Here is a 27,572-nt window from a genome sequence, read left to right as displayed (position 1 = left end):
AGGAGGTTGGTAAGAACGAAGTGTTCTCCATATTTCTAGTAACTCTTAATACAGTTCATGCCATAAATATGGAAGCGCAGATAATGATGTCCAACTTGATAATTAAGAATCACCTCTTTTTAAATGAAAATGTTTCACTTATGCATATTTTTTCCTTAGAAGTTTAATTTATTTCTCTTCATTTTGGAGTGGATTGCAAAACATGACTTCATTCATTCATGTATTGGTTAGAGCAACTCTTCGAAGAATACACGTGTATCTGAAGTTGTTTAGAATGATGGAGCTTTTGAGAGTCATTGCTAGCATGTCCACATGTAACTTGTTGCAGAAGGAATAGCTATTTTCTTCCTCTTTCTCCCTGGCTTGGTCCTGCTGTGGCAAAAGGAACACAGACCAATGATTTGTTTGTTTGGAATTATTTTTTTTGGACCCTCTCTTGAGGCTGGTATACCCTAAGTCTTCCAGCCAGCCAAAGGTGCGTCCTTAGTTGCCATGCAGACATACTTGAACAGGCTGTTTAATCTGACCAGCCCTTCAGGAGATGGTTGGACAGCTTGTATTTCGTATCACCTACTTGATAGATCATTGGCTACGTTCCAGTGGATCCTTCATTGAAATAGTAAGGCTGCACATCTCTGGGACTGGTACAGAGCAGTTTGTCCTGCTGTTCCATTATGTGGATTACATTTTGAGATTATTCTCTTGTGATGAAGTGGAAAGAACACTCTTGTGTACCTTTTCTCTCTTAGCATAGCACAAGTTGAAACTGAGTCCTTTCTATGTAAAACACTCACTGATATGTTTTTTGTGTGAGAGGTATGCACTGCTTTCTCATTTTGTCCACTGAAAGATACGGAAATAGAACTGTTAAACTACGTGGATGCTTTAATGACATTAGAGAGAATTTAAAAAAAAAAAAAAGATGAGTTACACTAATGCACTGCAGGAATTTTGATATATTGGTAGGTGTCTGGATTGGAGGTGGCTATAACAACAGAAGGAAACAGGATCACGTGTTTTTTTTTGTCAGAGCAATATATAACTTGACCTTCTGTAAAGGCACAATAGTAAGTCACTAAAGCAGTAGTTAGTAGCTCACCGTAGCCCAGTTAAAATGTAAGTAATTGATATTAAAAGGAAAAATCAAAGCAGTTGCTAGAAGGGTCTGTACCTTGAAACAGCAGTGTCAGTATGATGGATGGCAGTTTCTGATGCTTTCAGAAGATGGCTATTTTGTGTGGAAGTGGTTACCTTAGGAGACTGGAGAATTCTGAGGTAACCATTCATTTTTCTCCTTTGCTTAATACCCTTAACAGTACCTGTGACTGACCATGGTCATGAAGGAATGCTACCACCATACTGTACGTTAGGAAATAGTTTGAAGTTCGTTTGCATTCACCAATGTATAATTTATTTTTCTTTGTTTTTATCTTGTCAACCAAATAAAATGTCTTTGGGACTTTAAAGATGATTAAAAGGTGAGAAAGGGATCTTCTCCATGTTAAGGGTGTTTGTCTTTTAAACATAATCAGCTTCATCTTTCATTGTAAGCTCCATGAGATCGTTTTCGATGGAGCTGAAGAAAACATTTCCCAAAGAAACAGTTTCTGGGCTGTACAACTTGGTTTGTAGTAAAATACTTTGTGATTATCAGAAAACCCCACACTTGTGTACTGAAATCCTGTCTGCATCTTTTAATACATATAAATGTATATTTTTGGGCAGTCACTTGTAAGGATTGTATCAAGTATGTACTTTTTCTTCCTGCTGTGTGAATTGCTTGAAAGCTGCTATACTTAATTTTTCAAGGAGGTACAAGGTTTTTTTTGAGTGCTTTGAAGAACTTTACCATCTCATTTTTGTATTTGTATAATGTAAATTAGCTCTAACTTTGCTTGCAAATACTTTAGTTTGCCACCATGTTGATTTTGAGATTGTATTGTACCAATATCAAGTCACAGATTACATTGCTAACTGTTGACCGCTTGCCATCTTCCTCACCTTGAATAATGTGAATTTCCCTTCAAGGTTCAGCTCAGAAGAAACTGCTGGCTCCTGATATGTTCACAGAATCAGATGATATGTTTGCTGCATACTTTGATGTAGGTAATCCTTGGAGGTGAAATGTACGATTCTTTTTTTGCTCGCTTGTTTATTGAAGGGTTGCTGTCCCTTGAGGTTTGTGGGAACATTGATTTGTAAAAGCAAAGTAACCGAGTTGATAATTTTACTATTTTGATCAGTTGGAGCAGACAAAGTAGCTTTTAATAGTTCAGTGAAAGAAAACCTGCGATTAGTAGGATTTGGGCCAGAGTAAACAAAAAATTAGGTATTTCACCTGCTGTTCAAATGAGAGCCGTGATGGCACACAGTAACAAACTTTACATTAACTTTTTATGTTAAAGTTGCCGCGTTGCACTGTTCTTTCTTCAGAGATGTGCGCTTTCTTCGGAGGTTCACGTAATGTTAATTCAAAAGTCTGTGTAATGTATTTTAATTTGCTCGTGATGCGTTGTAGTAATGTGGAGGCTTCTTTTTGGATGAAGAGACGCATTTCCCATTTCTATTTCCTGCACTGTTTCTGCAGCTTCTCTCAAAATGTGCTGAAGCATCTTGCACACCATGGCAGTCCCTTAAGTACTTGTTGCTACTGATACGCAGTCACTGAGAAGTAAGGTCATGGCGACAAATCCCTTTTTAAGATGGAAATTCTCCAGTTAATCTTGCTTTATGGCAGATGAAATCTATTAGTTTTCACAGAAGATTGTTGACAGAAGGTGTCACTGTAATAAAACCAACACACACATGCACACACCAAAGGAAAGAGAAATACTTCAGGAGTAGTGGTGGTTTAGGTCCTTTTAAAAACTTTGGGATAACAAGTAGGGATTTAAACGGTTTGTAAGTAATCAGTTCTACAAAAACTGTTGTTCAGTCAAAGATATTTTTTACTACTCATGAATTTGAATTTGTGATAATATATTGTCAACTCAGTTAAGCAATGTCGACAGCAACTGTAATACTTTTATGATTGTAAGTGTAACAGCATGGATTTTGGGAGGTGGCACTGAATGAAGAGAAAGAAATTCAAGGCTTAAACAGTTACATTTACCCCCCAAGTTGCTAAACTTTTATTACTACAAATATACTGTAAGTAGTAAGTCTAATTAATACAGTGCGAACTGTGTGCTCTAATTTGACTTGTATAAATTCATTGCAGATAATAGTTGAAACGTGTCTCATTTCTCATATTTAATAATAGTTCTGTTGCTTGTCCCTATCCCATTCCCTTGCAACAGTCTTCAAACAGTGGTATTTAAGTAGCATTCTGTGTTGAGTAGTTTTTTTCTCCTACAAGATATATGTCTCTGTAGTGTGGAGAAGAGCATTGTTTCAGTAGGAGAAAAGTGCCTAGTAATGTGGACTTCTGATTTTTATAAGTAAACGTTAAAGAAAACATACAGCTTAAGCACACAAGCAAAGCTGTTCTATTTGTTCTTTTTGTTTCAGAGTGCTCGTCTAAGGGCTGCTGGGTTTGGAAAAGACTTCAAAGAAAACCCCAATCTCAGGGATAACTGGACTGATGCAGAAGGCTATTATCGTAAGTTTCATTTATTGGTTTGCAACTGTAGCAAGAAGCAGGATGCTAAATGAAAAAGAACCTCATGTAAAAGTAATGGAATGCTCTAATGTGAATATTCTGCTGTGAGTGCCATGCTGAATATGGCGTGCCCAAAGCAGTTTTCTGCTCTTGCACAGTTGTGCAGCATCAAGTTGCTTCTAGATATAAAATTTGAGTTAGGGTAAAACTAAAACCTGTCCATAGTTACAGCCGTGAGATCACCCTCACGAGGGAAGGAATGAAGGAATGCGTGCCAGAATCTGAAACCAAGAAATCTAGCATCCAAGAGAATATAGGTGGCACTTGTGATAGTTGTTATCTAGGATTCAGAATGGGGATAGCGAGTGAGTGAGCATGTTTTACTTACTAGTCAGTGTTAAAAGCTCATTTGCAGGTGTAAGGGCCAAAATAAATATACCTGTAATGGACGAAATGGGCATGCAGATTTTAACCTCAAGAAGAGAAGGATTCCAGACTTAGAATTGCTGATGTTCCCCATAATTTCCACAAAGATTGGTGCTAGCATGCTATGAAATTAAGTGATTATACTGTTGATATTATTTAGAACCATTTATTTTTCATAAAATGTTTCACTGTGCATACGACGCATAACTCTTACTTGAATTGCTTGATTTTTATTCTTCAGGTGTTAATATAGGTGAAGTTCTAGATAAACGTTACAATGTCTATGGTTACACTGGTCAGGGAGTCTTCAGTAATGTAGTACGAGCCAGGGATATGGCAAGAGCAAACCAAGAAGTAGCGGTTAAAATCATCAGGAACAACGAACTTATGTAAGTAATGTTTTTGTTTAATAATACTGTAATAAAGCATGTGAGACTTTGGAAGTTTTTCATGATGTGATTCGAATCTTCCTTTGTTTCAAGTGAAGTAACAGATTACAGCTGTGGTTCCTGCCTTTTCTGCTAATATGAGCCATATAATTGGAAGAGCTTGAGGACTATGTATCCGCACTCACAGGAGAAGGGTACTTGCATTTTCATCAGGCACTTTCTCATTTGCAGAACTGCAGGGAACAGTGGTGGCAAGAAATAAGCTTAACATTGATTATGTTGTCTGCCCAGCCCTAAGATTTTTGAGATGGGAATCAAGGACTGTAAAATTCTGGCTTGATGAACCAAATCCATTTGGGAAGCTGTGGGTTGGATACTAATCAGTCATCTCTAACTTAGACAAAGACATTTAAGTTAATTATTTTTGCATATTCTCCATCTTTGTGCATGTGTAGAGGATACGAGAAAGTGATAATATTCCGCCTATTAGAAAGAAAATCACTGGAGGTCTTTTAGACTGAGTGACCTTTAACTACGGTGACGTTGTATTAAACTGTGTTATGTTTTGTGAGGATTCAGGATCTCTAATACTCATTTTCAGCATCTGCTGCCATAATAGCTGCAGCCACGTGTTATGTACATTAAAGATAACTTAAATGGAAATCTTCTCCACGCATTTTACACTGGAAGTCTTAAAAGTTGTTTTGATTTGTGTGAAACTGAGTTATTTTGAGCTATATGAATAGTACCTAGGAATATTTAGGGGAAAAAAAAGTTAGTAAGCTGGTTTACTTAGTTGTGTTAAGATTATTTGGTTTTCATGTGTACTTAACTGTAGCCAGTGTAGTTTAAAACTTTGTGTAATTGGCTAAGTAATTTAAAAACAAACAGGAGAGAGAAGAATAAGTAGATTACAAAATCACAGGTGATCAAAGACACATAACAATGGGTAGACACCAACAGTGAACCACTACTGCTGCTTTTTCAAGTGGTGCTACATTACGTAGTACTATTAAAACTGACAACTAAAACTCCACAAGTAAATCTCAAGGTTTAAACAAGGCACTAGAATCTCACTTGTTTTGTTTTCTAATTGTATTTCTTTGTTTGCAGGCAAAAAACTGGCCTAAAAGAACTGGAATTTTTGAAGAAGCTCAATGATGCAGATCCCGATGACAAGTTTCATTGTCTAAGATTGTTCAGGCATTTCTACCACAAACAACATCTCTGTCTCGTATTCGAACCACTGAGGTAAGATGACAAGTGTTACGGTGTCCTTTGTGAAAAGTAAAGTACAACTAAGTAATCCTTACCTTTTTGTTCTTGACTATTGTTTTAAGGTTGGTAGTTTGTTCCATTGCCAAGATTCAAGAATTTAAGGAATGTCTGAAAAAAAAAACCTAGAGGCACAAATCCACAATCTGCTGAACCAGTTCACATTTTCATAGTGAATTGTGTTATTGTAAACTTTATGCCCAGTCAGTATTTGAAGCAAAGTGATTTATTATTAATAAATTATTAATTAATTTTATCACATTAAATTACTCATAAATCACTCATCTCACCAGTGCTCCTCTTAATTATTCTTTTTTTAGTGAAAGTATTTTTCTTAGATTTACATAATTCTTTACCTTGTGGGTTTGGATTAAGAATGCATTACCAGAGAGGTTGCGCAAATACTGTATATTCTGTGAAGAAGAGATATATAGCAACAACCTACAGAAGAAGATGGTTACAGTGCTCTGTAAACTTGCCTTTAAATAATTAGAATTCTTTGGCTAATTGTAGGCACTGTTTTATCATGGATCTAGACACTTTGGTTGCCCTATTTCCTATTCCTGCTTAGATGTTGTTTGTATCAATTGCTTGTATGCTAAGTTGTCACTGTGTATTTTAATTTTTGCCATGGATATTTGAATTGAGGATAAATCATTTGCTGAAGCAGTGCAAGTTTTATGAAGTGACTAATATGTTGTCAATAATCAGTCTTATGACAAATAACTTTTGTGCTGTCTCTTCGTAATGCATTTGTACATCGTTTGTATTCAGTTATGATTTTGTTGTGGATTCGTCTTTTCATCTGCTGTTCAAGTCATCGAAACATTGCCTCATCAACTTCCATCTTTTGCATATTTTCTTTTTTAATTGCTTCTCAAGAAACTGCACACAAAGGCTGTACAGCTGTTAAGAAAATGCTGTTCTTGTGCAAATCAATTCTCTCCATTTAATCCGGATTAAAAATATGTTCTGAAGTGCTATGTCCAGTCTAGTAAGTAATTATATGGTATAGCGTAGATCTGATGGACCAGCATTTTTGTTTCATTGCTGTAAATTGGGTAAAGTGAGATATGTATCTTTTGTTTTCTTTCTTACAATAGTATGAATTTACGAGAGGTGTTGAAAAAATACGGGAAAGATGTTGGCCTCCATATTAAAGCTGTGCGTTCCTACAGCCAACAGTTGTTCCTGGCTTTAAAACTTCTTAAAAGATGCAATATCCTACATGCAGATATTAAACCAGATAATATTTTGGTAAGTAATAACTAATTGAAAAATATTTTGCATGGACATTCTGTAACATAAAATCAAGTATGTGAAATTAAGTCAAAGTTCCCTTTACCTAAAAATGTTCAAAAAGTAATGTTCGGGGGGGGGGGGGGCTAAAATGATATAAATGATATAAATAAATAAATATAATACAGCATTTAAATAAAATATTTCATTTACTACAACCTTTCTGAAACAAACCTGCACCCACCTGTACCATTTTAGAAAGTAGGTCTTCCAAAGACAGTATTCTTTATTAGGAAAAGTCTTGGGACTTTTTCCATCAGTAACTGCAATATGTTCTTGTTTGATTAAGCCTGAAAGTAGATTTTGTTCATTTGAATAAGATGGCTGAAGAAGTCCTTATTTGTCCTTTTCTTTTTTTCCCATGAAACAATCTGCTTAGCAGAGCATAAGAGCTACATCCGAGGAATCAAATGTTTTGACTTTGGTTTTCTTGGTGGTCACCCATGGACAAACTCAGATTTAAAGTGATCATTTTGTGGCGCTGAGCAGCCTGGTCTAGTGGTTGGTGACCCTGCACGTAGCAATGGAGTTAAAACTAGATGATCATTATGGTCCCTTTCAATGCAGGCCATTCTATGATTCTATGATTTCTTGCCATCACTGTTGTAAAATTTAGGAATCTGACAGGGAGATTTCTGTTTCCTTCTCAAAACTAAATTTGACACTAAGCAAACTTGCATTCATGTTGGTAATAAAACTGTTGGTTCACGTTAAATAACTATCCAGTGTACGAAGCTGAATGCAGTAGTTCTGTTCTTAGGGTTGCTCTTGACCTGACATGTTTGGTCTCAGATCACGACACAGAAGTGACTCACTTATTCCTTATTGATGTTTGACATGTCTTTGGTCACATTCTGGACTGATCTTGAGCTGGGCATTCTCTATCTATTAAGAAGTTTCTATCTTGACTTATCTAGGAGTATAGGTAATATTTAGTGGCTGCTTGAGGGATTACCTTTACAGCTGACTTTGGTATCTGACTTGGATGAGACAAAGCAAAGCTGATGCCGTATTGCCCTAGAAGAGCCATATGGGCACTATATCAAATTATGTCCTGTATATATTACCCATTTAGAAAGTACTCTGATGTATGTGTGTAGGATCATTTTGTTGTTTGTGTTATTCTTTAAATAGATGCTAATGTATATGAATGTATATGTAATCCTTTCTGTGCCTTTTCAATTAGTGTCGTGCCACAGATCTCCAGAGCAACGGGAATATGGTTTTGACTTTCTCAGCAGATGTCACTATTAGTGTGTTCCATGCAGAAATCTTAATACAGGCAGATAAAGAAAAAACTAATTCAAAAGCTAATTTTGGGCATATTTTCTGTTTATTTTTTAATACTTCTATAGATGGAAGCTGCTAAATTATACTGAGAGTTTATTTTTTTCCCCCTGCTTCTAAAATGTACACTGTTGATGCAGCAATAAAGAAATAATACTGAAAAGAAAGGTAGTAAAACGTGTAAGGGAATAAGTATGTGAAACTGACTTCTTTGTATTTCTTAGGATCTGTAGATATTAACTGTCACTGAGGTTTGACAATTTTCTTAGAATACAGAGAAGACAGACTGAAATATGGGAAGAAACTGTAACTTAAAGGCTGAATGTTTTTCTTATCTCTGATTTAAATGTATTGTTAGTCATACAATGCTACTGACAGTTCTGTGTACAAACAGTGCTAATATGCTTTTATGTTTAACCTTCAGGTGAATGAATCTAAAACGATATTAAAGCTTTGTGATTTTGGATCAGCTTCACATGTTGCAGATAATGACATCACACCGTATCTAGTTAGTAGATTTTACCGAGCTCCTGAAATCAGTAAGTACATTTAAATTGAGTACACTTAAGCAGGTTGCATCAGTAGTAGCAAATGAAAATTTTGATTTGAGATGACTCTTTGTTTGGACTCAGCAAACCATCACTCTGAAAATATGATGGCAGTCAAAAAATTCAGCCATTGAAAGCATGTTTTATGATTCTTCATGCGTGTTGGTGGTCAGCTCAGTGTGAACATGAAGAAATCATTCTGATTGGTTATAGCTTTGTTTTAATTCAGGGGTACTATTCTGACTTTGTCTAACTTAAGCTGTGGTGATTTGTTTGGGTGTTAGGTAAAAACCACCCTTTCTGTAATTGGGATACTGTAAAAGTATAAAGTCTTTCAGTTGTCATACCTTTTTATTCCTAAGAGGAGGAGCACCGATATAGTTTCTAAATCAGAGTTGTTTTATTTGTCCAGTTTTGTGGTGTTATCTTTAAAGCTGCCTTTAAGGAATTAACTTGAATCGCTCTGTTTCAGTTATAGGAAAAATCTATGACTATGGTATAGATATGTGGTCTGTAGGCTGCACGTTATATGAACTTTATACAGGAAAAATACTCTTTCCTGGCAAAACCAATAACCATATGTTGAAACTAGCCATGGATCTCAAAGGAAAGATGCCAAACAAGGTAAGAAAAATCAGTATATGATTTTTACTTAATACCTGAAGCTGCTGTCACGAACAGTAAAACATACTTTGTTTTCTCCCTGAAATTCTTTCTTATCACACACATCTCTTAACAGCAAGTATGTATCGGGTGTCCTCTGAATGTATAATTTATATTAATTTAAAATTACGTGAAGTGAAAGTATACAGCTTCTTTTTTGTAGACTTTGTATAAAGTGAAAGCAGAAACCTTCTAAGGCACTGACCTGAAAAAAAAAATGTGTAAGTCAATGGAAGGTATTATGTCCTCCTTCAACTGGTGTGAATGTTATTTTTTTATTCAGCGTAGTTATTTGATACGTAATTCAGAAATAGTAAGTTACTCATGTTTTACCTGTTAGTAGATGTTGGTGCTAATAGTGGAATTCATTAACACAGAGAGCTTACCTAGAATTCTTGTCTTTCCCTAATTTTCCAGATGATTCGAAAAGGCGTGTTCAAAGATCAGCACTTTGATCAAAATCTCAACTTCATGTACATAGAAGTAGATAAAGTGACAGAAAGGGTAAGTCCTTAATGTGTCTACTGTTACCGGTCTTTCAAACATACCTTAACATTTTCATTACAAACAAAACCTTGTAAACTATCAGAATGTCCTTTTGCAGAGGCATACGCAAGTTACATGGTTATAAACTGAATGGTGGAGTAGATTGCACCTTGAGTAAATTCACAATGACACAGAAGTGCTGGGGGTGGCTAATTCACCAGAGGGACCTCAGTAGGTTGGAGACATGGGCTGACCTGAATCTCATGAAGTTCAGCAAGGGCAGTACGAAGTCCTGTACTAGGGGAGGAGCAGCCCTGAGCACCAGTACGTGGTGGGGGCCACCCAGCCAGAAAGCAGCTTTGCAGGAAGGGGCCTGGGGTCCTGGTGGGCACCAAGTTAAATATAAGCCAGTAGTGTGCCCTTGCCACTAAGAAAGTTAGAGGTATTCTTGGCTGCATTAGGCAAAGTTTTGCCAGCAGGTCAAGAAGGATCACCTGATCCTTCTGTTCTCAGAATTGGTGAGGCTACACCTGAAGTACTGTGTCCAGTTCTGGGCTCCGCTGTACAAGAGGGACTTGTATATACTAGACAGAGCTCTGCGTAGGGTCAAGATGATCAGAGGACTAAAGTATCTCTCCTGTGAGGAATGACTGAGAGAATAACAACTATTAAGCCTGGAAAACAGGAAGGCGAGGGCAGAGGAATCTTATCAATGCATATAAATACCGGGGGTATTATATATATAGGGGGTGCAGTGAAAATGAAGCCAGTCTCTTCAGTGGTGCCCGATACCAGGAAAAGAGGCAGTTGGCACGAACTGGAACATCAGATACAAGTAGCTGCTGGCAAAAGATGCAGGCTGGCCTGCCCCAGTGGCTTTCTTTCCGCTATTTTCCTTTGCCTGCCATGAGTATTTATGAGGCCATGTGATGATGAAGAGCATTGCTGGTGAGAAATAAGAAAGCCCTGCAAAGAAATTGCTGCTTAAGCAGTGTAAGAATTACAGCGGTTCTGTGTATTTCCACTGTTGTACAAGGTTGCCATTTTTGTGTTTGTAGGAGAAAGTAACTGTAATGAGCACCATTAATCCAACTAAGGACCTGTTAGCAGACTTGATTGGGTGCCAGCGACTCCCTGAAGACCAGCGTAAAAAAGTACACCAGCTGAAGGACTTGTTGGACCAGATTCTAATGTTAGATCCAGCTAAACGGATTAGCATCAACCAGGCTCTGCAGCACGCCTTCATCCAGGAAAAAATTTAAACCAGATGAAGAAGTTCAAAGGGTTTGAGTAATTAAGATACAAAGACTGAAGAAATTTCACAGCAGTTATTAATGTATATAAACATAAATATTTGCCCTGCAAAGTTGAGGAAGAAAAGATACATTTGAATTAACATCAAGGCTGATATTTCTTTTAGAAATGTTAGAGTAATTCTGTTTTGTGTCTTATGTGAAAATTTTCACTGTAGAACTGTTTTAATTGCCAAGACTGCACAGAAGTACAATGCTAATGTATATGGTTGCAGTTCGTATATATTATAAAAAAGAAAAAAGCATCTGTTTAAAAAAAGAAAAAAAAAAAAAGAGCAGTAATACTGGGTGGTTGATTTGTTTTTAGCAGACTTGGCTTCATTTTTGTCTTTAAAAAATGGCCAGCATAAATGCTGTTTATATTCACATTTTCCTAGGTGTGTGTGTGCAGGCCACAGCAGCATGCCCTTGGTGTAGTCAGTGCCGAAGGGGGTCTGTTCCTTCTTGAGCCTGCCCGCAGGGATGGTCTCCTCTTTTAAAGCAGGTTGTGTACAACTTTCAGTACACTGAAGGTAAGCTAACCCATCAACATCACCGGTGTTTAAGCTGTTATTTTACTGGAACAACTGACAAATGAGAGACAGTAGCATTGTGGCAGAATTCCCTGCATGTTTGATAAATGATCTTGTTTTTATTTTCTGGCATTGCAACTGTGGCATAGTTACAACTTCCGTTCTGTTCATCACATTTACAACTTCCAGAGCGCGCACTTGATGGATAGAGCGCCTTCAGTGTACTGTTTCTTATTACTTTAATTTTTTTAATCAACTTGCTATAGACTTTGTATACATTTTGTTAAATACAGTTCACTATGACATAGAGCCAATACTTACGGAAGAGTTTTCATTTAGTAATTACATCCGTTGGGATCTCATTTGAAAGAACTTATATCTAAAGGATAGATAGACAACATAATGAAACTTTTTAACTATTTGTATGTCATTTTGAAAGTGTACTGCTTTATGCTAAAAGTGTTTCATTTGTTTTCATTGTTTTCATTATTTGTGATCATGTTGTCTTTCAATACAGGCATAAACCTTCCACTCTTGAACAAAGCAGCTGCTTTTTAAAAGCGGTAATTGCTTCTTTACCTTTTATTTCTTTTGTAAATGAAGCTTTTCTTTAAAAAAAAAAAAATGTGACTTTAAAGTGTTGTCTCTTGCATAAAACAGTTGACAATTACTTATTGTAAAGTGAAGATTGTTCTGCTGCATGTAAAGTGGACCATGCAGATTTCTGTATGTTTTCAGTATGCATCATTAGATAATAAAGTCTTTTGTGAACAAGGCATTTGTAGCCATTTTTAAAAGAATCTGTCTTCAGTGATGGTAAATCAGGTAATTTGTAAAGAACCACCCCTGCCTTTTCTATTAATCGTTTAATTAAAAGGATTGTTAAAAGCTATGATCTTTGGAAGAGCTGTAGGCGATATTAATTAGATATATAATTATCGCTGCTTAAACGAAAAGAAAGCAAAAAGCCCTACAGATACTGTCTGCTTTCATTGTAATGAAATTATTCCTGTAGGACGTGAGATTAAATTCAGGCTTTAACTAATGTTTGTGCTGTTTTTCTCACTTTTCCTTTTGATGGTGCTGAAAGAGAAAAAGGAAAGCGAGTCACAGGCCACTCAACGCCTACTCCATGGGGTCTGATTTGCTGAGACACCAACTTCACCTTCCTAACAAGGTTATTTCTGACAGCATGTGTAGATAAACATTTAGCAACAAGTTAAAAACAGCTTGAAACATTTGAGTTGGTTATACAACGTGAGGAAAGCAGAATCAGACTTTTCAGATCCTTACTGCTGTTTCAAAGCACTCTTTATTAAGAGGCTTCTCTTTACATTTTTGGTCAGTATATTCTGAAAACCTGTGATAAACCCACTGGTTTCACTTGCTTTCTAACACGTGTTTGAACTAAGGAGGGTTTTGGTATCCATGTAGGCACATAAATGACAACAGTCATGCACTCCGCGAAGTGCACGCAGGAATGGAAAAATGAGGCAGAGCAGTCATTCTGCTGGTGGGGAATACCCCACCGAGGAGATGTAATGATCTAACTACAAAAACAGGCAGGAGAGGGGTCGTTTTGTAAGCCTATTTGGAACCTTCCACCTGTCTCTCCTCAGTTATAAAATTCTTTATAAAAAATAATCCGCCCTTATTTCCACATGTTGAGGTATCTTGTTTGTAGCAGAAGTAAATGCAGCTTTCACATGTAATGAAGCAGTTGTTTGCTAGTTAACTGCAGAAAGTAACTTGCACTTTCACAACATAGGCAGCGCTTCTGAGGGCAGTTGTACACAGGAAGTAAAAGCTTATTCTTGCTGTTGCTTTGTACTTTATTCTTAAAATAGGAATATAAAACAAATGAGTTGGTGATACAGAAACAAAGCAGTAGGAAAAATGCACCTTAATACCTACAGAACTGTTTTAAGCTGTTCTGGAGAAGCGTAAAGTTGCTCGTTCACTTGTTCTTTGTGTTGTAGGTGCAGCTCAAATGAAGATGATGACTACCAGAAGACATGAACAAAGGTTTCTGTCCTATAAAAGATATGAAAAATACTCTTCGTACATTTCTGTCTTAATCTTTTGGTTTCCAGCGGCCCAATTTAGAATTGATTAACACTGCTACAGTATTGATAATTCCTCAGACGTACTTAACTGTATTACAGTTTTTTTACGCTGATATGCTTGTTTCGTTTCTGGTTTAAGATTTTTTCTTACTGTGATGAAATGTAGGCAGATGAGCATTACTGTTTAATGCAGTTCTCATAGAACGATCAGTACAAGACCTGTCATTTAGAAAAGTCTGACATTGTATTTGGTTAAAACAAACACTTTAACTAGTAAAGATATAAGCAGATGATGCGCTTTTCTTCTTTAACTTCAGCAGGTTTGCTAATTCCGCTAAACCTGCCAGTTGCTGCAGAGACTAGCTGACAGGCATTAGTCAAAACAAGTGGGTTTCAGTCCTCCATCCACCCTCAGCTTCAGCTTTTTGTATTGGCAGCAACAGAAAATCTTCAATTCTGACTTCAAATGCCTCTAGTATTGAAAACCTCCTGACCGCAGTTAAGAAACGTTTCCAGTTTTAGGCAACACCTGTTCCTGTGGCCTCTGAGGACAGCAGAGAAGCTGCTGCTGGCCACAGCAGTCACCTGAAACCCAGTGGTTGCAGCTAGGTACAGACACAACAGTTATACAACAGGGTTTTCTTGCTGATCTAAGAGGATAATTTATCTTTTCCTCCTATACAAGAAGATATAATTTTCATCTTCACCTGAGGTCCTATATGAAGTCTAGTTAAGCCTGCTGACTTCTGCTCGCTTCTCGTGGTGACAGGGAACTCCACATGTTTTCAAAATGCTTGGCAAACCAAACAAGATATCAGCCCTTTGTATTCATTTAACTCAAACCCCTTGGGAGATTAAATGCTCTTTTTTTTTTTTCTCTTCTTTTTGCACTGAAACAAATTAAATATGCAGTTAGATTGTCTTTTTATTACTATGATGTATACTGCTTTAATTAAAAAGAATAGGAACTGTTCAAAAGCCTTTGATTGAATATAATGATTCCTGTAGAATATTTTTAATAATACTTTATCTCCATACATAGGGTAAGTGGCAATAAACCTCTGAAGAACCTTTATATGTATATTGACCTGTACACAGAAGGCAGACCAGTCTGTGAGACTACTGGAGATAGAGCAATCTTCTACAGCATGTGTCAGATTGTAACTGTGCAGAACGTTGGGAAGTGGCTATTGCTTGAAGTTAATAAAGTATGCTTAAACTTACTTGCCTCTCGTCTTCTGTTGTGTTCACGGATGTACTTTTGCAAAGCTTCTAAACGTACGAAGAATTGTGAAAGACACCATTTTGTTTCTGCATGGTGCTGTCTGCTTTAGAGATCAGATGTATTAAAGAGTTGGGGGATGCTGTGGCACAGCCATTAATTTTTTTGAAGAACAGAATGCACTGTTGGTAGAGCTGAGTTAATGAGCTGCCTGCTTGGTGACACGGCTGGCCTCTATAAAAGGAGGCCGTCACCTGGGCTTTACATCACTGGTTACAGAAGGCAGGGAATTTCTTTCATAAACTTTTTGTGTGCAAGCCTGAAAAAGCATAAATGAAGGAGGACACAGAGATACCTTTTCAGGCAGCTTAGTGTTGATGGGCAACCCGCGGAACATTTACCTGTTGAGTGTTCCAGTGGTCTTTTTATTGAGAAATCCCATATCTATGGAAAAATCTTCTTGGATAGGCGTCAAATGGAGCTGTTGGCTTTTGAGAAGTTGCCTGCCTGCTGGTTTTGAATAAATGGTGTATTTCAGTTGGATTTCCCCATGCCTGTGTTTTTTCATCCTAAATCGAGCCTCTATTAGTTAAGGGACAAAAGAATAACATTGTATTACAGTGAAGGGAAGACATATCTATCTATAGATGCGTTTGGATGAGAGAAAAGGTGAAGGTACTCAAATGGAGGAAGCAGTGCTTGGTGAATGGAGATGGAGAGTATATTTGTTACGCTCATTACATGGGTATAGAATAGATATGACCAAGTGTCTCTCCTAGACTTTCACATCTGTATTTTGTTCATCCAAATATTTAACTAAAATTTAGTTTGGATTTGTGATACATAATCTTAAATGAAAGGCTTGGTGCTTCCTTCCTATGATAGCCCTTCAATTCTTCATCATTTCAACTGTTTCTTCATAAACACTGATTTTTGATTATCGCAGCCCATTCTTTCTATGAACTAATTACGCATAAATCAGTGAAAACGTGAAAAATACTCAACAAAGCTACACACTGTTCAGTTTAAATTGAAACAAAAGGTAAAGCTACTTATGGGCAGGTAAAAATAAATTTCTGGAAAACAGCAAAAAATAGTTTAACAAATCAGGCTAAGCAGCTTCTCCATACACTTTCCTACCACTGCCTTTCACTGCTTCTCTGCAAAAAGTCTATAATAAAATCCAACTTCATTTTTTCCTGTATTATTTTTTAAATTACAGTCCTCATCAGCTGTGATCAGAGGCAAAATTGTTCTCTGTCTCAATCCAATTTCTTAAATCATCCTTTCTCAGCAGTTTCCTGGGCTTCTGAAAGAGAATACATTAAGATACTCAAAGCGGTTTGCTGATGATATTGTTGGCATAGCAGGGTGCCCTGTCAATTCCAGATTTTGAGACAGTGTTTGCCAGAAATATGCAAGAAATCCAGGTAGAGGTGGGCACAGCCACAGTCTGCTCTAGAACTGCTCGTGGTTCAGTCTTGGAAGTGTTACTTTTCAAGTGAGAGCACAACCAGTGCACCTTTTTTAGCATTCTTCACCCCACGTATCTGCTACTAACACATCATTCTGCTAGTACAGGATGTGGCTACACTTCTGTGTTCCAGCATGGGCATCCCTTGGCACTTTCATGTTGGAAATGGCTTGGAGATGTGGCTCCTCACAATGGAGTTCAGCATTCTTTGACAACACACGTATTTTACCTAAATCTAATTGTTAACTCACAGGCTTCTGGAATTCACTGTCAAAGGATCTAGTTTCAGACCTTGGTGATGCATATAAAAGGCAATCTAAATTTTGGTTGCAAGTTGCGTTTTGAAGCCAGATTTTCAGTCAAAATACCTGTGGTGTACAATTATCACAAATAATACTGCAGTGCAACCTTGCTAGGTGCCATTATGTTAGTGTATCAGTCAGTGTTACTACTTGTCCAAAAGGCCACCAAGTAGAGACCAGTACTTTCACATTGGATGCGCTGAAAGTAATGCCCTTTACGTATTTCCAGGGAAACTACAACAGATACGAAGAACACAAAAACATTACTTGATAGAGCAAATTCTCAGCTACAGAACGCTGGTTTTCAACACAGTCGCCACCATTAGCTATGCATTTTTGCCAGCAATGAACAAAAGCGTGCTGTGCTCGTAAGAATTTGCACCAGTGGAGGCAACCCAGTGTCGCTGTCACCACTGCTGAAACGCACCATCCACCGCCTCGCTGTGCTCACATCCACTGGTTGGTCTCCACAAACACTCTGCAAGCATCAATGAATGTCAATGGCTGCCATTTTTTTTCACATGGATGAATTCAATGACACACCTTTGCTTCATATACGCTTCCATATCAGACACCATTCTGTCAGACTGCCCCTCTGCTTCCATCTGTCACACTGCAACTAAATGTAACAGAATACTGGTGGGAAGGTTCAACCTCTCCTGCCATACCACCACCATCTGCCTCTGACATCATGGGCCAACATCATAAAACAGGCGTTTCTTATGAAGCATCCCTCACAGATTTCTTTCACAAAGCAGGAGAAAGAAAGCACCCTTAATCTTGTTCTTGTGTACTACCCCCAGTTTCTTCAAAACAGCCTTGAAGAGCCTCCTTCAGAGGGAAACAGTATTCCAACAGAAGGCAAAATTTCAATACAATTGTGTTCAACTTATGAAAAAGGCAAAACCTACATAAATTGTGGAAGAAATTAGGAGAGAGTACCTAAGTGAGGGCTGCTAAGGAACGTCTTACCACAATAACAGGGCTGATGATAGTCACTACCAATAGCAATTAGCAAAGAAAGGCAGTAGCTTTGAAGAGAAACACGGAGTTGGTAGGGGAGGTAGTGGGCACCAGACTCTGTCTGGAGCCCAAGCAGCTGCCACACAAGCCTGCTCTGATTTCAAGTAACATCAAAAGCACTTGTCTCCTATATTGTTACAGGAAATGGCTCTTTTCATAGACAATTAGTTAAGCTGTCTTTTTGGCATGTTCTATATGTCTTTGAAAGCCTATTTAGACCTGCAGCTGCAATTGGCCTGTCTTTTTGGATAAGATTTATCATAAAATCCAATGCATTACCAAGCAGAAGGATAGATTTGTAAGAGTGAGCATGCAGGCGAATTTCTGCACTGACAGAAAGAATGGCAACCACTTTGTCATCAGTTGTCTTGGGAGAAGAAATGTTAATAGTCCTTTTAATCTTTTTATTTTCATTTTTTAACGTTCTTCATATCCAGTTTTCTAAGAGTACCACAGCCTCTCTCAGCTTTGCTACCTGCAGCACTCCCTGGCTCAGGACCTGAAAGAACTCCAGCAGATCCCATCGTTTGGTGCAGAAACCTGCAGTAGGGGAGCGTGGGCTTTGCCTTGTGCCATTTCCAATGGTCCCAGTGGGTGTAGCTCACACTGACCTTTGATGGGAGTCAAGTCCTCGAGTAAATCCTTGCCATTTACTGATGGCTGTAGATATACAGCACCCTTGTGAGACTACCACTCAACCTCCACCGACACTGGGCATCGTGAGGATGAACATATTCAGTTATCTGAGGTCTGATGGAAAGAGAACTAGGCAAATATTGGTCTGATTTTTGGCTGGTAGAGCCAGGTGTTGGACTCGGTGATCATTACAGATCCCATCCAACCTGGGATATTCTATGATTCTACGCTTCTAAAGCTTGTTCTCCAACAAAGATGAACTTCCCCCGCTACTTATAAAAGATTTACTATAGCTAAATACACCTCAAATGCAGATAATCTACAAATCTATTTCCTATGTTAAAATAAAGTTCATCCTAAATCATCATCCAGATAAGATAATCTGTAGAGAACACCCTTATACGTGGATTGCACTCTTTCCATAGGAACAAAGTTCTCATCTAAAGCCAAGCTCACCTTTATACCACGTTCACTACTGTATCTACTAGGCATCCATAAGGTGACACAGAATTTCAAACACATTTTTACAAAGCTTACTCTGGATTTATTGTCCAGATCAGGAGGAGCCATCATTCCATTCATACTCTAGACTGAAGACTTTTCATCAGGGCTGAACAAGAGGACTGCCTGTGCTCACTCTTCCTTAGAATGACCTTGTACACTCAGGAAATTGCAATTCAGTCACTGTTTATGGGAGATTTTACGTTAATTCTGCAACACTCATAATGTCTACCTATTTTCTTTCCATAGAAGGCCTAAATTAAACAAAACTTTTTTTCCCAATGAACTGGCAGTGTAAATTTAGGCATAGAGTTCCTACTGTTTATAGAACATCCAAGCACCCTGACAGAACAGGGAAGAGGTGATTTCATGACCTGACCCAAACTGGCGTGCTAGCTCATTAATGCTAATATACAAATCCGTTTCTATTCACAAGAAATTGATATATTTTTGTTCACAAAGGCTAATAATAATAATAAAAAAATCAGCTATGCTTACAATGGAATCTCAAATAATGCCTAGATCATGCTTTCTTTCTTAACATTCTCTCATCATGTGGTAAATTATGCAGTAATTACATACACACAAGAGCAATTGAAGATATTTCACTAAAGACATGAATACCTGAAGGAACAGTTGAATTTTAAAGAAACAGTGAGATTCATGTGTTTGGGAAGGCTCTGTACACAGCTAAATTAATGCAGTTTGAACAGATACTTAATTGATACAACCCTTTAATAGACAAAAAGGTAAATTCAAATACGTAATTTTCCCATCAGAGTTTAACAAGTGCTCTGGGGACAGTCATCACTGTCCTCCAAAATCCAGGAGTCCTCAGGAACATGTTCTACTCCCTAATTCCAAGAGGCAGACGTAAATTTGTTTACTTAACCACGTATGTATTCATTTACAAGGCCATCTATTACTTAGTCTCAGTGAAGAGCCAGAGCTATCAGTAAGCTATCTTGCAAGTTATTCTATTCATATGAAGGCAAATATGAGTAAGGCCATTTGAGTCTGAAAAGCCTTGAGCCCACATCAGATCTGGAAAGTTGGAATGTGATCCAGAGGCTGCATCTAATTAATTCCAAAGTGTTTTTACATAATTACACTAAATAATACAACTGTAATTAACACACAGTCTACACACTACATTTTATTACTGTTTTACAAACATCTGGAAGTTAAAAAAAAAAAAAAGCAATAATTGTAGTAAGGAAAATCCCCTTGGAAGACAGTTATGCGCTGGCTTGTTTATAAAGAGGTCTTACAAAATGTCTGAAAATCCTGGCAAATAAGACAAATGAAATATGATTACTTTTTCTTTCAGATAACAAAGTTGTACTCAACACCCCCAAGCTGTTTCCCATCACTTCTAAACAATAAGAAAACAGTAACCTAACTTATAAACTAAACTAAAATAGTTCTGAATGAGACTCACTTCTATTGGATAAATGAATCAAGAACTTATTATTTTGCAGAAGTAATGTATTTCTGCTTTGGCATGGCAAGAGAGAGATCCTACCTTTTTGAGAAACATTTACTTATTAACGAGCTCTTTCTAAAGAGGTTTCATTTGGTCCTATCCTGTTCAAATCCCGTGCCACCTTCCTCTCAGCAAGAGTCAGCAGCAGTTATATTTGGTGCAGTAACTTTGAAGTTGCTCAAACAGCTTGGTTCAGCAACAGAGCAAGAGGAATGTCTCCCCAGGAGCATATGGCCTGAGTTTAAAACTGTGGGCATCCAAGAGCTCCACAGAGCATTGTGTGATGCTCTAGCTTCCCTAACAACTGAACTGCTAGCAGTGGGTGTTCTGCTATGCACCTGTCTGTCCCACAGGACTGGCAAACACGTTTTGAACAGTTCTGCTCATATGTACAGAGCCAGATTTTTTTCTTGATTAAAAGCTGTCTGAAGGCAGGGAGAGTGAGAGCCCTGACGCGTGGCCTTTGAAGAAATATGCTGATGGCTGACTACCATCGGGGGAGAAGCTGTGAGGTCTTGGTCTTCTCCTGGAATGTAGTCCTATCCTGCAATCCTTCCATTTCAAGCAGATGAGAGAACAGTTTCACATCAGAGCCTTCTGGGGAAAGATCAAAGCCTGTCTTGTGGTTATCCTGTTTTGAAAAGGCCACCTTCTGATATGACTAATGAATGGCGGGGAAAGTAGAGCCAAGGAATATTTCCCTTTCACATCTGGATATTAGTTCTTCAGTTTATGGTTTTTCAGTTCAAATCCATGGATTTGAACACCTACTTTTGAAATGATGGCAAACCATTGTTTATCTTTTCATTCTCAGATGCATTATTTTCACCTGCTAAAAGACTGCCCTCTATGTTACCATTTTGTAACTCAACACTACCGTCAGAAACAGAGAGGGCTTAAAGCTGGAAATATTGGCTTCAGCTCTACTACTGGACAAAACACACCAGTCATTTTGACTAGCAAATTACTACTGGTATCTGCTTAAGATTAGTATAAGATCACAGAATCACAGAGTGGTTTGGGTTGGAAGGAACCTTTAAGATCATCTTGTTCCAAACCCTCTGCTATAGGCAGAGACACCTCCCATGAAAATGTCGTCTAACGCTCAGTCACATTACCTCCACTGCATAATTAGCAGAAAAGAAGTTTAAGAATTACCATCTGAGCTGAAGTTTCCACTGTGAGACTCATTAATGTGTCCAAAGGAGAAAAAACAGACAGAAATAAATGGGAGATTCCATGTAGAGGAAGCAAATGTACTAAAGGTGAAATAGCTGTCATGCTGAATCCAGAAAAGATCTTTACCTTCATTATATTCTCTATGCTAAGAGCACAAATATGATGTACGTTCCATGCAGGTGTTGCAACTTTGTGAATAAAAAACTACCTGAAGTGCTGTAACACAGTAAGACACTGGATGAAATGAATAAAAACACAGCTGCCTGGTTTTTTTTCAGAAAGTATTCTAGCTCCAATCTCCAAATAACCAGGAGAAACCTTGTGTTCTGTGATGAATACCTGCATTACAACACTGCCTAGAAGAAATGAAACAATATCAAGATGCTTATCTGCAGTAGGAATGGGAAAAGGAAGCTGGACAGCACAAGGGAAACTCCTCACTCTGCTCGATTAGTTTCACCTTGCTCTATGTTTTCCAGCAAGCACAAAGGAAGCACACATTTCAGGGAGTATTAAATAGAAGAAAGCAAATGGCTTGGGAAAGAGAAGCACTTAACAGAAATGTTCTTTCATGTACTTTCGACTATCAGCTATATGGCAGGATTTGCTCTGTTTGATGGAAAGATGTGTGAGAACAAAACTTTAACAAACCTAAGGTTTTGCTGAAGTAAGATAATCACTATTAAAATATTTCTGAGGTAACCATTTTAGAGCAGTTACGTGAGTTCTTTGCGTATCCAGTTTGAGAATCACAAGGAAAACAATCCAGCCATCACTACAACAAAAGGTGTTTACAGAAATTCACCCCATTGGTTTTGAACAATCCAACTCAGCAAGATGATTCTTCATCTTGGTTTTAGCCACGCACTTTGTAGAGAGAACTATGCCCTATTCTGGCATTCAACTCATCCATGAGAATACTAAGTGAAAGCAGTATCAGTGTTATCTCCTGTCACATCCCAGTCTATGCCCTCTCACTTAGATAGCATGACCACCGCTCAGCAGATTCCTTCAGCCCATTCTACAACTCCACAATTCTGATTTAATATAGGTCATCATGCTTTCTGGAATTGTTTATGGCAGCTGCCATAATCCTGACTAAATCTTAAATTGCATTCGCTGCTGTTAGCTTAAATACCAAGCCAGTTACAGTTGCTGCAGATTTTATATCAGTTCAGCATTGTTTGGCCTTGACAAATACAGACTGTTTTGTTCTGGTTTATTACCACAGAGGCGGGAGAAGACTTCCAAGAAACTCTCTCTGCTGACTCAACGTGTGTACCTCCTGCTGCTTCTCCTCATACAACAGTAGACCTTGATACAAGGACATGGGTTACTGGGCATAGGTGATGGGCTGATGGTTGAACTAAACTATCTTAGTGGTCTATTCCAACCTTAATGATTCTATGAGTCTATGAAAAACTTATCATTCTGTCCATGTATCACAACAAGAAGGTGGAGTCACACACAGCTAATAGCTCAGGGCTAAGCGAATGATATGATCAGATTTTGGCTTCTGGTCTTTTGCTGCTCAAATGTTTTTTTGACATTTTAAAATCCTCCTCAAATCTAATCACTTTAAAAGTCAAAAGGAAACATAACATTTATCATAGAATCATAGAATGGCTTGGGTTGGAAGGGTCCTTTAAGATCATTTAGTTCCAACCCCCTTTTGCTATAGGCAGGGACTCCTCCCTCTAGACCAGGTTTCTCAAATCCCCATCCAGCCTGGCCTTGAATGCCTCCAGGGAGGAGGCATTCTCAATCTCTGGGCAACCTGTTTCAGTGTCTCACCACCCACATAGTAAATAATTTCTTCCTCATATCAAGTTTAAATCTACCCTTTTCCAGTTTAAAACTATTTTCCCCCATTCTCTTACTGCATGCCCTTATAAAAAGTCCCTCCCCAGCTTTCCAGTAGGCCCCTTTAGGTATTCAAAGGCCGCTATAAAGTCTCCTTGGAGCCTTCTCTTCTTCAGGCTGAAGAGCCCCAGCTCTCTCAGTCTGTCCTCACAGGGGAGGTACTTCAGCCCTCTGATCATCTTCATGGCCCTCCTCAGGACCTGCTCTAAAGGTTCCACATCCTTTTGTTTTGGGGGCTCCAGAATTGGACACAGTACTCCAGGTGGGGTCTCACAAGAGCAGAGTAGAGGGGCAGAATCACCCCCCTTGACCTGCTGTCACACCTCTCTTGATGCAACCCAGGATATGGTTGGCTTTTCTGGGCTGTAAGTGCATACTGCCAGCTCATGCTGAATCTCTCATCAATCAGCACTCCCAAATCCTTCTCCTCAGAGCTGCTCTCAAGCCATTCTCTGCCCAACCTGCATCTGTGCTTGTGATTGCCTGGCCTCAGATGCAGATTTAGCAGGCCTGTGAGACAGCAAAAGTATCCCTTTGATCAATGCAGATTGTAACAGCTTACAAATGGCTTTGTTGTCTTTTTTAGGTACACTGTTACAAACTGCAAGTAATTTCTGAATGTATTCTGTAATTGTTAAAGCGTGCAAGTATTTATCAGATTTGTTTTGTAACCTTCTAATCAATAGGTAAAGAACTCTTTGTGTCATACACATAAGGTTAATATGCAACTTTCATCTAAAATGTGTCTATGAGAGGTAAATATTACATTTAGAATCCATATTTTACTGTCTGAAAAACATAAATCCTGCATGTCACAAAAGGTTAATTAGGGTGCACACATACTACCCTGAGGGATACAAAGTGGAGATACCATCAGTTTAATTACATGCACATTTGAGGAAGACCAGGTAAATGAACTATTCAAAGTTCATGTTGAAGTTTTCAATCTGCATACTTTTTTCCTGCACGTTAAAACACATTGTGCAAAAGAAATGCTGTTTGTACTTTAGGGTGTTGACATGGTTCGTACAGCTCTAGGGTCTTAACTATACTGGAAAAGAAAGCCTAGTATGAAAAAGGAGAGGAGAGGAGAGGAGAGGAGAGGAGAGGAGAGGAGAGGAGAGGAGAGGAGAGGAGAGGAGAGGAGAGGAGAGGAGAGGAGAGGAGAGGAGAGGAGAGGAGAGGAGAGGAGAGGAGAGGAGAGAACCAAAACCAAATCTCCCTCTCTGCTGTATACTACTCTTTTAATAATGAAAAACTGGTGGCAGAGCACAATTTACTGAAGAAATTACACTAAGAACAGAGTTAATGCACAGAATGCCTACATAGCTACAGGCATCCTCAGGGTGCCAACTGTAGTACAAAATAACTCTTGATCTAGAAAACACTACAGGCTTTTGCTTTAATATATGTTTGTTACCTCCCAAGTATCTTTCCTTAACTTTAATTAAAACAAAACATTGATTAATAAAAAACCCTCTGAACACTCCAATTAGAGCACATATAAGCTAATAATTACCTGTTGATGTTTAATACCACAGAATGCTGACATGCCTCTGCATGTCTTGCTCTCACCTGCAGCCTAGTTGGATCCAGGCTACGACATTAGCTATTCATTAACTATTAAAAGATTACTTTATGTGTTCACAGCAATACTGCTTTCACAATGTGTCTTCTTCCAAGCATGACAGATTCCCTCCTTCTTGGTATTCTGACTTAGCTGAAGCAAGAAAAATCAGTTTTATTTAAGTATCAATGGCATGCTTTAGAATGAGTACAAAGAATATGAAATAAAACAGGATAGCTAATTTATTCTGGCCCAAATCTACCTGTGCTACTCTTACTTTCCTATGACATCAAGTCTGGCAACAGCTTCATGGGAAACCTCTGCGAGTTCTGCAATATCATGTCTCCAGTTGAACATGATGAGGATTTTAGGGAGAAATACCTCCTACAAAACTATTATAGCTGGGAAACAGAGGCATGCATTTCTGAAGGCCATGTGAGGAAAGAGCTACAAGCCAGAAAGGTTCTGTTTTTCACACAACACTAACTACTCTAACAAAGGACAGCACCTGCTCCTACAACCTTACTTTGTTTACACTGTTAGCACACTGTGTTTCTGACACAACAGAGGTATATGTAAACTTTGTACGCATGAAAATGAAAACGCCTGTTTGAAAGGCCCAGGAAAGAACACCCAGCCCAGAGTGCAGAGCTCTTTGCACCCCCGCTGCTACCTGACAGAATGTTGCTGAATTTTCTGTGGTACAGATTTATGATTTAATTCCAAAGTTACAGACAATATTCGCCTTCAATCCAGCCTTCTGCCTCACAGAGCTCTGCAGGCTTTGCTGCCAGCTCACGAGTCCAACACGACTCATTAACTACATCTTCCTGTGCTGTGTAACCTACTAGGTGAGGAGTAGCTATCACAGATGTATTCCACTGCAATTCACTAATTAAAACAATATCATGCTAAACACTATACACCAGCAGCTTTCAACAGTACATATCTTAGTTGTTTTGAATGAAGAATTAGTTCATATGATACAAAACAATTTGAGTTCTGTTTTTTTTCTTTTTCCAGAATTCAGATCTTACAGACTAGACCTATTCCATCTACTTAGGGCTACAGTGCAATACTATATATATATATATATATATATAACATGTAACGTACACAGCATGTTTTAAGTTCACTCCATTGCAAATTAAATAAGAAACCTAACTTTCCAATAAAAAATTGCAAATAGAACAATTTTGCTTAGTTAGTACATAATGATTATATAACATCCACAGTTGCCTGCCTCTGAGTAAACTAGGAACATTAGTTTATATAGGAAGCCTAAAGCTTATAGTAGAAAACTTTCTAAGGACAACTAGGGTTTAGAGTTTTCAAATTAATTAGAATTTTTGATGAAAAACTAACAAAAAAACCAACAAACACAGATGTTTAAGGTTTAGATCTGAGATCTATAACATAACTCTCACAGAAGTGTTTAGTTTCAGTTGGGACAAGAGGGATGCACTTCAATATAGCAGAGTTGTTAGGGGACATTTACAAACTATCTATAAATGCAGCGTTAGAAACATAAGAACTGACATTATGAAGTGGCATGAATGTCCTGAATCATTTATGACACGACAGTGTAGTATGTCATTCATGCTTCATAAGGGAGTGCAGAGCGCTCCATTTTTGACAGATATTGTATCAATAATGACTATAATGAATATAATCAATGAATACTGCGGGTCTATATCAGAAATTGTTACTTTGTTGTATGGGTTAAATAGAAACTGTTGGAAGGGATTCATCAGGTTCTTCATGGATGTTTCTGGAGCACCCAGAAAAGGCTGCAGGTGTTGCTAGGCAGACGTGACACAATTATATGAATGATTTGTTTGATTTTTTTAAAGCCAAAGTATGATTCCCTATGAGTAATGGTGATTTATTCTCATTATTCAGCCAGAATAGAGGGAAAAACAAAACAACAACAACAACAACAACAACAAAAAACCCAACTCAACAGACCTAATTCCTCACAGAATCAATGTTCATCTTCCATTACTGTACATGACATGCGGGCACTGATCAAGGAAGCCCCACTTTTGCTATTGCAGCCACCAACACATTGCAAACTGTTGCATTGTTCCATGTGGAGAACGTGGCACACATCCACTCCACAGTTGATGCCATGACTCACACGCTACTAAATTTAACAGAGCAACACTGAGCTTTCAAAGACTGAACAAACAACTGTTTATCCCCAGCTGTGCAAACAATGTAATAGCGGCTAATTTTGCCACCGAAAGAAATCCCAAAAGACGGTGTTTCAAGGATTCACCACGTGAGCAGCGTGCTCCCACAGCTGCCCTCCCACAAACCACAAAGACCTTACCAGCACCAAGCCACACGTCACCTTCCCCGCGCCGCCTCCCAGCCTGCAGGCTGCCGCAACCCTCAGCCTCCACACAGCGGCCGCCATTTCGCGCCCCGCTCCGAGCCTCAGACTTCACC

The 27,572-nt window shown here is 38.3% G+C and overlaps 1 protein-coding gene and 2 long non-coding RNA genes across 6 annotated transcripts in view; 1 reads left to right on the top strand and 2 right to left on the bottom strand.

The window, feature by feature from the left end:
- PRPF4B (pre-mRNA processing factor 4B) overlaps window positions 1-15,088 on the top strand; it is a 26,617-nt gene extending 11,529 nt beyond the window's left edge. The window contains exons 7-19 of one of the 4 annotated variants that reach the window (XR_005857825.1): window positions 2,029-2,102; window positions 3,511-3,601; window positions 4,269-4,416; window positions 5,530-5,667; window positions 6,795-6,948; window positions 8,702-8,816; window positions 9,298-9,449; window positions 9,906-9,992; window positions 11,033-11,799; window positions 12,317-12,362; window positions 12,890-12,976; window positions 13,779-13,824; window positions 14,908-15,088. Coding sequence is in view for 1 of the 4 variants with exons in the window: in XM_015276010.3 (XP_015131496.2) it covers window positions 2,029-2,102; window positions 3,511-3,601; window positions 4,269-4,416; window positions 5,530-5,667; window positions 6,795-6,948; window positions 8,702-8,816; window positions 9,298-9,449; window positions 9,906-9,992; window positions 11,033-11,236 (1,163 nt within the window). In the remaining 3 variants the exon portion in view is untranslated. Of the gene's footprint in view, window positions 1-2,028; window positions 2,103-3,510; window positions 3,602-4,268; window positions 4,417-5,529; window positions 5,668-6,794; window positions 6,949-8,701; window positions 8,817-9,297; window positions 9,450-9,905; window positions 9,993-11,032 lie in introns of all 4 variants that reach the window. The other 3 variants (XR_003073755.2, XR_003073754.2, XM_015276010.3) reach the window with 3 other exon arrangements.
- On the bottom strand, window positions 1,389-9,955 carry LOC121109965. The gene is made up of 2 exons (XR_005857826.1): window positions 9,875-9,955; window positions 1,389-7,280 (listed from the first exon to the last, which is right to left on the bottom strand). It is a non-coding gene; the product is annotated as an uncharacterized LOC121109965 (long non-coding RNA).
- LOC124417768 lies at window positions 14,703-27,572 on the bottom strand. Its single transcript, XR_006938629.1, has 2 exons — window positions 25,071-27,572; window positions 14,703-15,669 (listed from the first exon to the last, which is right to left on the bottom strand). It is a non-coding gene; the product is annotated as an uncharacterized LOC124417768 (long non-coding RNA).

The sequence above is a fragment of the Gallus gallus genome, chromosome 2 (genome assembly GCF_016699485.2).
Source record: "Gallus gallus isolate bGalGal1 chromosome 2, bGalGal1.mat.broiler.GRCg7b, whole genome shotgun sequence".
Classification (NCBI taxonomy): Eukaryota; Metazoa; Chordata; class Aves; order Galliformes; family Phasianidae; genus Gallus; species Gallus gallus.
Note: the sequence above shows the minus strand (reverse complement) of the source record. Positions and strands in the feature narration are given on the sequence as shown.